At 48.3% G+C, this 12,557-nt stretch overlaps 6 protein-coding genes across 6 annotated transcripts; 2 read left to right on the top strand and 4 right to left on the bottom strand.

Moving 5' to 3' along the window:
• Positions 1-246: 246 nt before the first annotated feature.
• TRVA0_003S04874 (uncharacterized protein) lies at positions 247-593 on the bottom strand (the record flags this gene model as incomplete). Its single annotated transcript, XM_076682599.1, has 3 exons — positions 247-301; positions 344-444; positions 489-593. 3 exons carry the CDS (start codon positions 591-593, stop codon positions 247-249), a joined length of 261 nt encoding a protein of 86 aa, XP_076543382.1.
• A 586-nt stretch (positions 594-1,179) lies between these two features.
• On the top strand, positions 1,180-1,950 carry TRVA0_003S04852 (uncharacterized protein; the record flags this gene model as incomplete). The annotated part of the gene is made up of 1 exon (XM_076682598.1): positions 1,180-1,950. One exon carries the CDS (start codon positions 1,180-1,182, stop codon positions 1,948-1,950), a length of 771 nt encoding a protein of 256 aa, XP_076543381.1.
• A 333-nt stretch (positions 1,951-2,283) lies between these two features.
• Positions 2,284-4,286, bottom strand: TRVA0_003S04830 (uncharacterized protein). Its single transcript, XM_076682597.1, has 2 exons — positions 4,035-4,286; positions 2,284-3,988 (listed from the first exon to the last, which is right to left on the bottom strand). The coding sequence occupies exon 2, from the start codon at positions 3,823-3,825 to the stop codon at positions 2,431-2,433; it is 1,395 nt and encodes a 464-aa protein (XP_076543380.1). The 5' UTR covers positions 3,826-3,988; positions 4,035-4,286; the 3' UTR covers positions 2,284-2,430.
• Positions 4,287-5,810: 1,524 nt separating this feature from the next.
• SES1 (serine--tRNA ligase SES1) lies at positions 5,811-7,227 on the bottom strand (the record flags this gene model as incomplete). The annotated part of the gene is made up of 2 exons (XM_076682596.1): positions 5,811-7,039; positions 7,095-7,227. 2 exons carry the CDS (start codon positions 7,225-7,227, stop codon positions 5,811-5,813), a joined length of 1,362 nt encoding a protein of 453 aa, XP_076543379.1.
• A 756-nt stretch (positions 7,228-7,983) lies between these two features.
• Positions 7,984-8,589, top strand: TRVA0_003S04786 (uncharacterized protein; the record flags this gene model as incomplete). Its single annotated transcript, XM_076682595.1, has 1 exon — positions 7,984-8,589. The coding sequence occupies one exon, from the start codon at positions 7,984-7,986 to the stop codon at positions 8,587-8,589; it is 606 nt and encodes a 201-aa protein (XP_076543378.1).
• Positions 8,590-8,816: 227 nt separating this feature from the next.
• On the bottom strand, positions 8,817-11,895 carry KIP1 (kinesin-like protein Kip1p; the record flags this gene model as incomplete). The annotated part of the gene is made up of 2 exons (XM_076682594.1): positions 8,817-11,484; positions 11,582-11,895. The coding sequence occupies 2 exons, from the start codon at positions 11,893-11,895 to the stop codon at positions 8,817-8,819; spliced, it is 2,982 nt and encodes a 993-aa protein (XP_076543377.1).
• Positions 11,896-12,557: the final 662 nt, after the last annotated feature.

Below are 12,557 nucleotides of genomic sequence, written 5' to 3'. Positions count from 1 at the left end.
GGATATCTATAATATGTTGTTCGCTGTCAAGTTTGATTGATGCTGTCGCTGTTTCTTTGTGAAGACTGATTGATTTCTTGTAAAGGCTAACGCCATAATCAAGCTGAATTGTTACACCATCAGAGCACAGACGACATAACCCAAACAACGAAAGCCGCCATGAGATTAACTGGTTACCAGAGTACTGTAAAATATTCAATTCAATTATCTTAAAACATAAATAATAAGCTAAACATGGGTACCTGGCTAACCAAAGTAAACCTTCTCAATCATGTCGTCATCGTCGAGGACAACGTTCATTCTAAAAAGTTAGCCTGGAGTGAGCTCAATATTGTACACTTACCGATCCGGGTTCGAATCGTGAGTCAGGATAACGCCTTTAGTAACCACACGATGTGGGTTGGGCAACTCAGACTCCAAAACTTCATCATGCTCCGTTTTCCCCTATCAATTGTTAGCAGCGATCAAATCGCTACAAAAGCACTTACCTTAGTATGTCGAATAAGGTACTTGCCCATCAGCTTGTGCTGCCATTCTTCGGACGCAGCCTTCATAGTTTCCTGCTCCATCTGTAAGTTGTGCTTATGCTCCATTTTGAAGTTATTTCGCGAGGATCGACGATAGTTCTGGAAGCTTAAATATGTGCCTGGGACGTTCAAGGGTATTGAATACACAAGTCTCTTATCAGTGCCAATAGTAAAGATGCTAATTGCAGCCTGGTAGGTTATAAAAAGAAGTATATTGAATACACAAAGGCTCATATTTATATTCAATGGATGGGGTGGTTCGATTGTCAACCGAGACATTTCACTTAGCAAAGGCCAGTGAAACTTGGGGGAGGTACACCTAACTTGTCGCGTCATGGGATTGCTCTCATGTTTTACAATACAGTGTAGAGTTAAGCCCCAGCGCTACATCCACGGCAAGGGCGGTCTAGGCTATCTGTTACACTTCGGTGGTTCGCTGCGCGAGCCACTACAAAACGAAGGTGGGACTGCGTAGGAGGTAAGGCTATCTCGGTGGTCTGAAAGGTTTAGGGGAGTCAGAAGTGGATACGTGAGTCCGACGTCCGAAAAATATTTGGCCCCTTGCAGGTAGGACGTACGGACCCGACTTTAGAGAGTGCATGGATCGCTGGTAGCGGACTTAACTTTAGAGCGCGCATAGAAAACGAGTACCATGGGCAGACCAAGAAGGAAGATATCGAAACAAAAGGCTGCGCTGCGGTCGCTACAGAAGCAGAAGCAGAAGGAAGTGGACAAGGTTATCCAAGAGGCAGCAGAAGTTGAAGAGCTCAAAAAGCGACAAAAAGAGCGCAGGAGACGACTGTTGGGTTATGACAACGACCAGGACGAGGACTACGACGATGATGATGACGACGAAGAGTATTATGATGAGGAAGGGAATGGCGATAGCGACTGTGACACTCAGTGTACCAACCCAGAGTGCATGAACTTTTCAGTAGAAGCGTGTGAAGCATACCAGATGCCTTCGAACGCTATTTTGGTGAAGACAGATGGGCTTGAGACTCTGCCTTCGCGCGACGATTTGATGTTCATTGAAGACTCGCACAATAAGCAGTACGACGTTGTAAGCGTCCAGCGGACCAACAGCAGCGAGAACCGCTATCTTATTTCAATGGCGACACTGCAAGAGCTAGAGCGGGTCATTGCTGACGACAATAAGGTGTATCTTGCGAGGATGGAGCTGGACGCCTATGTCATGCCAACTGGTACCGAGGACGATTTCTTCCGTGACCACCATATGAAGAGGTACACGGATGAGAGCAAGGTGATGCCGTGGTATTCTACATTGCGTAATGATTTGGGCCTGGGGCTGACTTTTGAATACGAGAGGAACAAGACAAAGTATGATTCGTTGCGGTCGGTAATTTCCCGGGGATACCAGCTAATCCAGGCCAGGGAAGAGGAGAAGGACGATTTTTACTAACAAGTGCTGAATTGCCTAGCATAATTTTAAAGACAAATTGGAATTCGGGGAAACTACAAATGCTTAGTACCTATCGAATTCTGGTAAACCAACAGGATTACGACGAATTCTGGTAAACCAACAGGATTCCGACGTGGGATTCCGATTTTCCCATAACACAACTGGACTCTAATTCTAAAAAAACATTGGAATTCGAAGTCTACAAAACACACCAAGGGACGAATTCTCATCCCCAACCAGATTATCAAGTGGGATTCAGGATGTTTCTCATAACAACTGGTATCTAATAGCGGACGTGAACTCTGAGGCAGTATCTAATGAAATTCAACGGCAATTGAACGACAGCACTTGAGATCAAGATATGCACATCAAAACTTTCATAAACCGACTGATCTACGCTAATAACGGACGTGCGTAAAAATCGAGGTTCAAGCGAAATCCTAAATGTTAATATGGTAATATGGCTATGCAACTATTGTACTATGAACGAGTGGTGCCCGCCCAGTCAATGACCTTCAAGCTGGTCACGACAATAAATATAGTGGTGGGGAGAGTAAGGACGACGTACCCCCAAAACAGTACGCCCGCCATCTCTTTCTCAAATATCTCATTCAATTGACAAATCTGAGAGAGCTGGATGGCCGGTGGCGACATGGTCAGGATGAATGCCACCAATAAAAAGATTGGGTCGTCGAGGATGGAAATTTTAATGTACTTGACGGAACATGCAATAATGGGCAGCAACAGAATCGATGGTAGCACCATTCGCGACAACAATGAAGCGGCAATGATCTTATTGTGGTGCGTCGACGGAGGCTCCGTATCATGCTCATCCGGGGCCAGGTTGGCGCCCAATACCACCAAGATCATAGGGATTGCAACACCCCCGAGCTGGCTGATTGCCTTGGTAATGGTATGCTCGACAAAGCTGTCGCTCTCAAAGAAATAATACTTCAAGCTTGGCACCGATGCAACGATAATTGCCAGTAGCATTGCCCAAATGGGTGGGTTCAAAAAGGACACAACCTTATCGTAGAACCGCTTCACTAGCTTGAGAGCTGGATGCGTTTCGAACAACGATTGTCGCGTGGCGGCCGTCCCACTCCAATCGGTACTGCTACTGCTGCTGAGGTTGCTCATTGAGAGGGTAGACGAAGAGCCGCTTGAAGAGCCGCTTTGCAGCGGGTCGACGTGGACTTTTGGAGCCGGTTTTGGCGCGTCCTCCGCATGGTGTCGATGCTGGCCGTTAGTGTTGTATGTCTGGGCCTGGCCAATTAGCAAGCGAGACTCTTCGTCGGATGGACCTTGCTGCTCCAGCACCTCAATGGGTTGGGGAGCCAAAAGCGTATTGTAGCCCCATGACCACCGAATGATCTGGCCCAGCTGCTGAAATATGAGCAAGTACAAGATGCCGCGAGAGGCGACATCGTCCGGATTGTCGTTTGGTAAGTCAGGCCACGCCAGGTTGGGCAGCGTGTACGCCAAACTCACCGTAAGCGACACGGGGAGCGAGTTGGAGTTACCAAACACCGCCATTGCCGTGACAAAGTTTGTTTCGGGCAGGCTGAGCTTCATGATGCGGCTCGTTACCCGGGCGCATGCGTACGAAATACCCGTGGTAATGACAAATAACACGGGGATAATGGCGATATCAATCAGGGCCTTGAGCGAGAGCGACCCGGCGAGCTTGTTAAACACCAGGCACGGTGTAAACAGGTACACATTCAACGTTGACACATGGCGTTGGACCGAAGGGGTCAGAATATGGTACCGGGCAGCAAGAAAGCCAAATAGACACACAATGACTGTCTGCGAGACCGCCTGGAGAGTCAGTAGCGCTATGTCTACGTAGAAACTGGTCCCAGTTGTATCCATGAATTTGTCCGAATATAATAAAATGAGTAAAAAAAAAAAGAAGACAAGAAAGAAATCAATTGTACAAGATTAATAAAACAAGCTTTCAAGCAGTTGCGGTCCAGTGGCTTTGCTGCCCCCAACTTTGTCTCATGGGTTGCAGGCGGAATGCACACGTAACGCCCTATCAAATCAGTCCTCTCTGACGCTCTTCATCTTTTGGTACGTACGTAATAAATATGTCGCCACTGCTGGCTGTCTGGAACATGAATCGTTGATATCAGGGCCATCTCATACTAACACCTGCACGGTCCCCGACGTACGATTGGCCGATCGACTAAGAAAGGAACCCAAAGTTAGACCTCCCCCGCAAGCCGCACACCCAACAAGGGTTCCTATAACCCATAGCCTTGGACACGGATTTTACGCAGGTATGAGGAATTTTATTATATTGGTGGTGCTATCAGGTCGGAGCATTTCGTGATATCTGCTTTCTGTGGCGGGAATAATTTTGTCCTGATCAGGGCGGCAATCTGTCGTTATCTGATGGGGGAAATCCCGGCGGAGTGGTACGATGAGGCGCAATGTCTTGGCCCTGCGTCGCCCCCGTTAGCCGCTTATTCCTTCTATTACCGGTACCTGGGACTAGAACTCTATTGTATACGAGATATTGGATTACGGTAGAGCATAATCCGGTGAAGGACTACATGTTCTTGGTTACTCGGGTATTTATTAACTGAGTAGCTTTATGCAGTGTAGAGAAAATATCGTCTACAGAAGTCCTAAAAGTGTGATACCGGTAGTGCCGGTAGTACACTGGTAATCGACCCCGACCGCCTTGATTTGGAACTTTGTACTGGATTCTGGTAACTGGTTCTTCTCTGGTACACTCTATTAGAAACTTCGGTATGAGAGACGTCATGTACTTAGATTACTCCGCCCGAGGGCAACGGACTTTAATCAAGATCATTGAGACATGGGGTTTACCAGTATCGTATGGCATGTGTAGATTGAGTTAAGGTAGTACATGTACTTGATGCAATAATTATTCATTCTGTGGGGATACCCCCATCTTAGATCTTGGTGAATTAATCAGTCGATATGGATTAGCCATTTACTTCCGGTGTGCTTTGATCAGTCTATATGAACTAGCTGGATGGAAGTTGAAACTCACAGACATTTTTCGTATTCTCAGACACAAGTGCACGAGTTTGCTTCAGTAAGAAATTGCGAACTAAGTCTCGTGGAGCTTTTCGGCGAGATAAGAACAGTCCGGGGAATATCATAGCGAGCGGGATGTGGAGGAGTCTCTGTTGTGTACCTCACTGAAATGGTCCGATACCATTGAATTAACCACATTGCTGTCAAAGCGATTGCCTTATCGCTAGGACCCACAATCATCGTCTGTGGGCTCGGAATTGCGATCACGTGGGACGAAACGCTCGTCAGCGTTGTAAGCATTTGTAAGGTACCGGCTTACTGCATCGTGTCCCATATAGTATTCCAAAATTTCCACGATTTGGTCCCTGTCCTCTTCATGTAGCTCGAGGAATTGGATTACTTTCATCACGATAACTTTGTAAATGTGCTCGATGTAGTCTACTACCTCTTGCGACATTATGGGGTTTTCAACTAAGAGCTTCTGGTATTCGCATGGATGGTTAATTTCTGCACTTTATGTACTCACAGCATTATCATATTGCGTTTGCTTTGAGTTTAGAATTGGCCATGTTATTAAAAGATGTAGATTTTGGGCAAGTTGGATTGCCGCTACGCTAATACCACAAAAGGTGTTTAAGTTATAGCTAGAGGCTATCCCAAAGGTTCATGATATTTCGATTGCTTGATTCATAATTGGCTTTCGCTTGGGAAATGGATTAAACAGTAAAGTATATAATGGATAAAGCAAAAATTCCTGAGGTACATTCGGAGATTCAAACTTCTTCTAGAGTTTGAACATATTAAACGGGTTGCTGGAGGAGAATCAATTAAAATTTATAATAGATCTAGTTCTTCAGCTTCTTGGAGGTGGAGTCCTTTGGCAGCTCCCGGGTGTAAGGAATAAATTCTGGCTCACCTGGAATGTACTTTCGCAGAACCTTTGGCACCCGCAACCCATCTTCGGTCTGGTAGTTCTCAAGGATGCAGCAGAGGGCTCGCTCAGTGGCGCAAAGAGTCGAGTTGAGGCAGTGGACATACTTCTTCTCCTTCTCATTCATCTTCTTGATGCCACATCGGATCTCCAAGTTTCGGGACTGGTAGTCAGTGCAGTTGGAGCACGATACCAGCTCCTTGTATTCGCCCTGGAATGGGAACCACGCCTCGAGATCATACTTCTTGGCAGCAGCGTTGTTGAGCTCACCAGAAACAATGGCCACGAGCCGGTATGGCAGCTCAAGGGTCTTGTAGAACTCCTCAGCAGCGCCAATCATTCGCTCAAACTCGGTCCATGAGTGCTCTGGCTCGGTGAGGCAGAACTGCTCAATCTTCTCAAACGCGTGCACTCGGAAAATGCCCCACGCATCCTTACCGTGAGACCCAGCTTCTCGTCGGAAACAGCTGGAGTAACCAGCGTACCGCAGTGGCAATTGCTGCTCTGGCTGCTCGAACCACTCGCCAGAGTGGTAGGCAGAAATTGGCTGCTCAGAGGTGGCAATGAGGTACTTCTCGTCGGTGCCGTCCATCACCTTGTACAGCTCTTCGTCAAACTGGGACAACTGGGCAGTCTTGGCCATAACCTCCTTGTTCATCATCACTGGGGCCTGCAATGGAACGTACTGTCGCTTGGCCAAAAAGTCAAGTCCGTAGTTAATCAGAGCCTGGTTGAGGAAAACACCCCAGCTTCGCAGGAAATAGCCTCGGTGGCCAGAGATCTTGGTGCCCCGCTCCTGGTCGAAACCGTCAATTCGAGTCAGAACCTCGTGGTGCGACAAGGCAGCCTTCTTCTCAGCAGAAACCTCAACGCCCTCAGGAACCCAGGTTCGAATGAGCTCATTATCCTCCTCGTCCTGGCTCTCTGGAACGGATTCGTGCACGATGTTGCCCACGAGATTGACCTTCTCCCGCAGCTTTCGGTCAGCCTCCTGCTCTTCGGCGGCCAGGCTCTGCTTCTGCGCAACAATCTCATCCTTCTCCTTGAGAAGCTCGGACGCGTCCTCCTTGGCCTTGAACTTCTTGCCAATCTCCTTCTGGACAGCGTTCTGCTTCTTGTTCAGCGCATCAAGATCAAATCGGACTACAAAGGGTGTCAGTCAATCGCTCATTTTCAGGGGGGGTTCAGTAGGTCATACTCTTGGTCCAGGCCTTGTAATCGGCAATAATCTCGTCAACGATCTCAACTGGATCGCCTCGCGCCTTCTGCGACTTTCGAATCGCCTCAGGATTGCCGCCTTTCTCCTCCAGGAACTGATAAATATCCAACATGGTTGTGGTGCGTCACAAATTTTTCAGTCCCCGTCTTTAAATCTCCCCGGCGCGCCGTCCCCCATCACTAAACAGCCATTCCTCATGTGCCCCCAAGTAGCCCAAGAGGATACTGTAGTAGTAATAGACTAAACCCAATTGAGGGTACATCCAGATATTGAAGGGCTTTTAAACCTTTGCTAGTCAACTTGTGTGTACTTTCTATCTTCCAGTAATTCTGGGGGCCAGCCCCCAGACCCCCTGAAGCTCCGCTCCGCGGAGATCCCCGTTTACACTCAATCGAGGGTTGGCCCTCAAGTACTAAGTATCATAGTCTAGCTAGTAATAATCTTTTTTTTCAGCCAGTTGTCACACTCCCTGAAGCTCCACTAACGTGGAGAAATGTGTCATTGAAATCATTGATATCTTTTCAATAGTGCAGTCATGTGCAAAAGAAAGAATTATCGTCGGGAGATTAATGATATTTTATGCTCGATAAAGCCACCAGGACACTACAGTGGTCATTCGATAAGCGCTGGCACTTGTTGGACGCGGCGGCGTCTCAAAAGGTGACCGAGCCGCATCAGATGCGGCGGCGTAATGTTGCGCCGTGCGCACTACCCAATTAGGCCTGTGACGCTTCATGATACTGGGACCTAGTATCGTCAAGCATAGGCTAATCTCCTATTTTATTAGCGGAGAGTCACGGTATAGCCAGGCGGTATAGGTGGGATGAGCCAAAAAGGTAGCGGTAGCAGTATTAAAGAGCCACGGTGGATGAATTCCACCCTACCGTTCTTCGTAGTGGGTAGAGACAATTCTACCTACGCCATTCCAAGCCGCACCCCTCCTCTAGCCGACAAGCTGCCCAGCCTGTCCTCCACCCAGTCAAGCCTGGACCGGTCGAAGCAGATTGGCGATACGGGGGCGTTCTTGCCAGATCAGATGTACCCGGAGGTGCGATATGTGTTCGAGGATGACTACTTTAACCCCACGGTAGACGTGCTAGAAGACGAAAACGACATAGCAGTGATTATAGACTTTGACAACACAGGAGAGGTTATTCAGGGGTACCAGTCGCTGTCGCCCACTTGGCAGATTGTCGGCATTTCGTCGGCGGCGTCGGCCACTCCGTCTTGGGCCTCTTCTGAGCATGATGACCAGCAGTCCATTAAGCTTTTTATTGACGGCACTTCCAGTACTACTACTACACTTAGAAGGAGAGTTGACGGTAGTTTGAGGGATACGCGGAACCTGATGCAGGCAGCTGTCGATAGGAACGAGCAATTGAACCGTATATTGTCGACAAACAAAACGACGCAGGACGAAAAGGAGGAGCAAGAAGAAGGGGTTGACAAACAGAGTGAATACCCGGAAGAGTAGGGTCGCATTAGTATTTAGACTATTTATTTATTATCATCCGTACTGACAGAATTCAGACAGAAGACTGGGCACCCAATTAAGAACTGCGGCCAGCTGATGGACGAAAATATCAAGAGATTAATAGCATTTAGACACTTATTGGTACAGTTAATTATATATTAGTATTAGTACACATTTATCGTAAATCGTCAGTCATCACATATCATAGGTCATCAATTGTCTTTTCGTTAGTCACGCGAGGGCACCATCCGTTTGCTCATGGGTAGGCCAAACCGGTTGACACGTTTCATCGGCAGCTCGATCTTTTCTATTCTCTCCTCAACGACCTTCTTATTCTTTTTCACCGGAGAAATGTCGTTCAGCGGCACCCTTGGTGGTACCTCCTCCTCAGTGTCTTGCACCGTAGGACACGGCCGAGCCACTTCATTGGTGGGAAGCGCAGACAAACTAGCCATGGCCTGGCTAATCTTGTCCAACTCATCGTTGGCCTCCTTCTCCACCTGGATCCACAGCTGAGATAGCTCTGCCATGCTAGAGTCCTCATTCCAAGCCTCGACCCGATGCTGCACCGCACTCAGCTTCTCCGACATTGTGGATAGGGCATCCGATGAGATTTGACATAGGGCGTTCATGCCCTGCACAGAAGATGAAGAAAGGCGCGCTGTCCCCTTTTCTATCTTGCTAAGGAACTCATCAAGACCGTCCATATTCCGACTAATCTGTTCCGATTTCTGCTCAATGCCACGCATGATCTCGGCCTGGATCTGGCCTGCAGTCTCGCTAGCGCTCCCGTAATATTTATCAATGCACCCTGCAATGGCAGCTACTTGCTCACCAATAGCAGTGTTATCAGTAAGCAGGGCCGATTTCTGTGCGCTCGACTGCTCATGCAGCTTCTCGACGGCACTAAGCGGCTTGTTCAAGGAATGGGAAACAGAGGAGACAATTTTGGGCAAATTCTGAACACGGAGGGTCTCTAGCGCTTCGCGCTGGCGTAGCTGCGCCCGGGTAGTGTATTGCTGCATCATTTGAGAGACCTGCTCTATCAGCTGCTTCTGCTCAGACTCAGCGCGGCTTTGTTCGGCCATGAACGCCTTGGAGATCGCTTGGCGCTGCTCTTCTACGACGTTTTGCGTAGTGCCAGCTGAGTTTGTCAACATCGTTTTCAGCTGCGTCAGTTCGTCATGTTGCTTACTGATCAATCGCTGTTGCTTTTCAAAGCTTGAAGTAACAAACTGCATCAGTTCGTCCATTGGAGCCTTGATTCCCCGCTGGAACTCATCGATCTCCTGCTGCACCCGGGCGGCAATACGACTGCTCGTCGACTCGAGCGATTTGAGGTCCTGAGTGATATTCAAGCTCACTTGCTGCCTCACACTGTTAACAGACCCCATTGTCTGGCTAAGCTGGTCCTCCTCCTGCTCCATCTGTGATCTGATCCGCTGAGTATTGTTGACGAGCCCAGTCGCCGTATCAGTAGCCCATGAACCATATCGAATAAGGTCATTGAGCTGGTCGTTGACAAACTCCTGTATTCGCTGAGATGCCCTTTTAGACCCCCGAGCGTGAGAATACGTAAAGTGGTTCAATCGTCCCTTGAGCGACTCAATATGGCTCGTAGACTCTCGGCCAGCCTCTACGATAATGTCTTTCGCCCGTTGGTCGTGCTCGTGCTTCAACTCAAGCTTGTCATGCAGAGCGTTAACGTCGCGGATCGTCTGGTCCAAAGTAGCAATCAACTCGCGGCCCACTGACTGGAGTTCATGCTCTGAGCTCGCATGGGCTCGCTGTAAGATAGACTCCTGCTTGAGGAGGGTTTTTGTAGATTTCAGCTTGCCTCCCATATTCTCGAGGTTCAGTAACGTCCCGCTAAGGTCATTGGTGGTCGACTCCAACTCGCGGTTAACTTTAATCAGCTGTTGCCTGGTATCTTCCACGAGTTCACGGGCCGCACGTAGCTGCCGCTCCACAGTACTCAGTTTCCGCTGCTGATCATTGACCAAGATGTTCTGGCTCTCCTTTTCGGCAATAAGCTCCTTATAATTGTCTTGATCAACGTAGATGCCGTTCTTCTTACGCGTGGCAACGAGATCCTTACGCATTTTCTCCAGCTCGGCCGAAAATTCGCCCAGGGTCGTCTTCTTTTGGGACGGATTGTTCGTCTGCGGCTTATTCTTGATGTTCTTGGCCCGGCTTGCGTACTCCAATGTGCTTAATGTTTCCTCAATGTTGACAAGTGCTGGACTAATTGTCGCAATAATACATGTTTTGGTGTGCCCTCCAAGGGAATCTTGAAGTAACCGGGTCAGTTTCGACTCTCGATAGGGGATATGCGACGATCGATCCACCAGAGCATTGATCACTCGCCCAAGCGTTAGCAAACTCTGATTAATCATGCCAGCCTCTCTGGCCCGCACATTTTGCGCCCCGGATTTGCCAATATTTTCAGATCCGGCCAGATCAACAAGGTTTATCTTTGCCTTGGTCGCGGACTCGCCAGTGCCATCCCTATCGAATGTCATGCTTAACGTAAAGATAGTATGTGATCGACTCGACAGGTCATTAATCTTTGTAGCCGCGACCTGCCGCTTTCTCAAGCCGCTCTGGAGGATCTGGATGCCGGCAATTGCTGAGGTAAAATGACATTCAGCTAGACCCTGCACGGTAACGGATTTTTTCGCCGCATCATCGAATATGCGCACTTTCTTACCGTCTCCGTCGTCCAACAGATCCCGCAACTCCTCGTTATACAGCTCAATGAACGAGCACGACACTGAATGGTCTAAACCCTTATGCTCCAAGTCATTAAAAAGACGGAACAGCACTCGAGGAATAATGCCTGCATCGTGTGCATAGCTATTATTTACCACTGAATCGTCACCAGACATTGTATACCTAAACCGATTTTGTTAGTCAGCCGCACGAGCCGCACGAGCCGCACCATGATAATCAAAAAATGCGCCGTACCAAAAAAAAATTCAGAAACACTTACGTTTTACCTGTGCCTGTCTGGCCATAGGCAAAGATCGTGCAGTTCATGCCCGACAGAAAATCGTCGACAATGGGTGCTACGATCTCATCAAACACCATGCTTTGGTCGGCCTCGGCTCCGAAAACCCGATCCACAGTGTACACCTTATTCGTGCCCAGGTCGTCCCCCGTCTTGACGGTCACCTGATTGTTGCCCGGGGAGGCCGTATCAACCACAACACAGCTCTTGGCCGCAACCTCCCGCTCGCTTCGGCCCCGGCACCGTGCTACGACGCAAATATTGGTCCCTTCGCTGGTGTCTGCCGGCCGCCGCATAGGGGGGCCAGCCGCAGAACTACGGGCGCTCCGCACGCTGGCCGTGCTCGGGATGCGCGACCGCTGTTGGTAGCTCTTCATCTCTCTCCCTGTCGTTCGTTATCGCAGTAGAAACGCTGATTTTCAGGGTTGTTTTGGGAGGTTTGAGTGTTGTTTACGCGCCGTGGTCGCGTCGCGTGGTTGCCATGGCAACTCCCCATCATCGCGGATTACATTCGATATTGGACCATTGGTCGAATAGATACGTAATATTGAAGTGGATTGATACCAATGGTACTTTCTGAAGGGGCTACTTTAGCCACGCTTCACTTGACTGACTTCTGATAGTCTATTTAAATCTGCGGAAGTTATGACTGGTAATCTTAATCCGCATACTTATTTAGGTTCTTTCGCAAGAAGAGACAAACCAATTGTATTTCTCCAGCTTTTAGCATCAGTTTCAATGTTTACAATTGCTATTGGTTCTTAGTCTCATAATATGAGATGTTTTCATTCATAAATCGTCGTTCGATTTAGACGATATTGCCTATAATCTACAGATAATACAATGAAGGCACAACTAATATTGGACTTTATACAGGCATTACATGAAGCAGAGTTCTGCAGGTAAACTTTCTGAAGGCTCGCATATGTTGGCCTGGGCTGAGAAAAAAATATAAATA

The sequence above is a fragment of the Trichomonascus vanleenenianus genome (genome assembly GCF_965637985.1).
Source record: "Trichomonascus vanleenenianus strain CLIB 3782 genome assembly, contig: TRVA0_003S, whole genome shotgun sequence".
Lineage (NCBI taxonomy): Eukaryota > Fungi > Ascomycota > Dipodascomycetes > Dipodascales > Trichomonascaceae > Blastobotrys > Blastobotrys vanleenenianus.
Note: the sequence above shows the minus strand (reverse complement) of the source record. Positions and strands in the feature narration are given on the sequence as shown.

Bases quoted from the DNA above. Each gene is read 5' to 3' on its own strand.
- TRVA0_003S04830 (XM_076682597.1), bottom strand. From the start codon at position 3,825: ATGGATACAACTGGGACCAGTTTCTACGTAGACATAGCGCTACTGACT.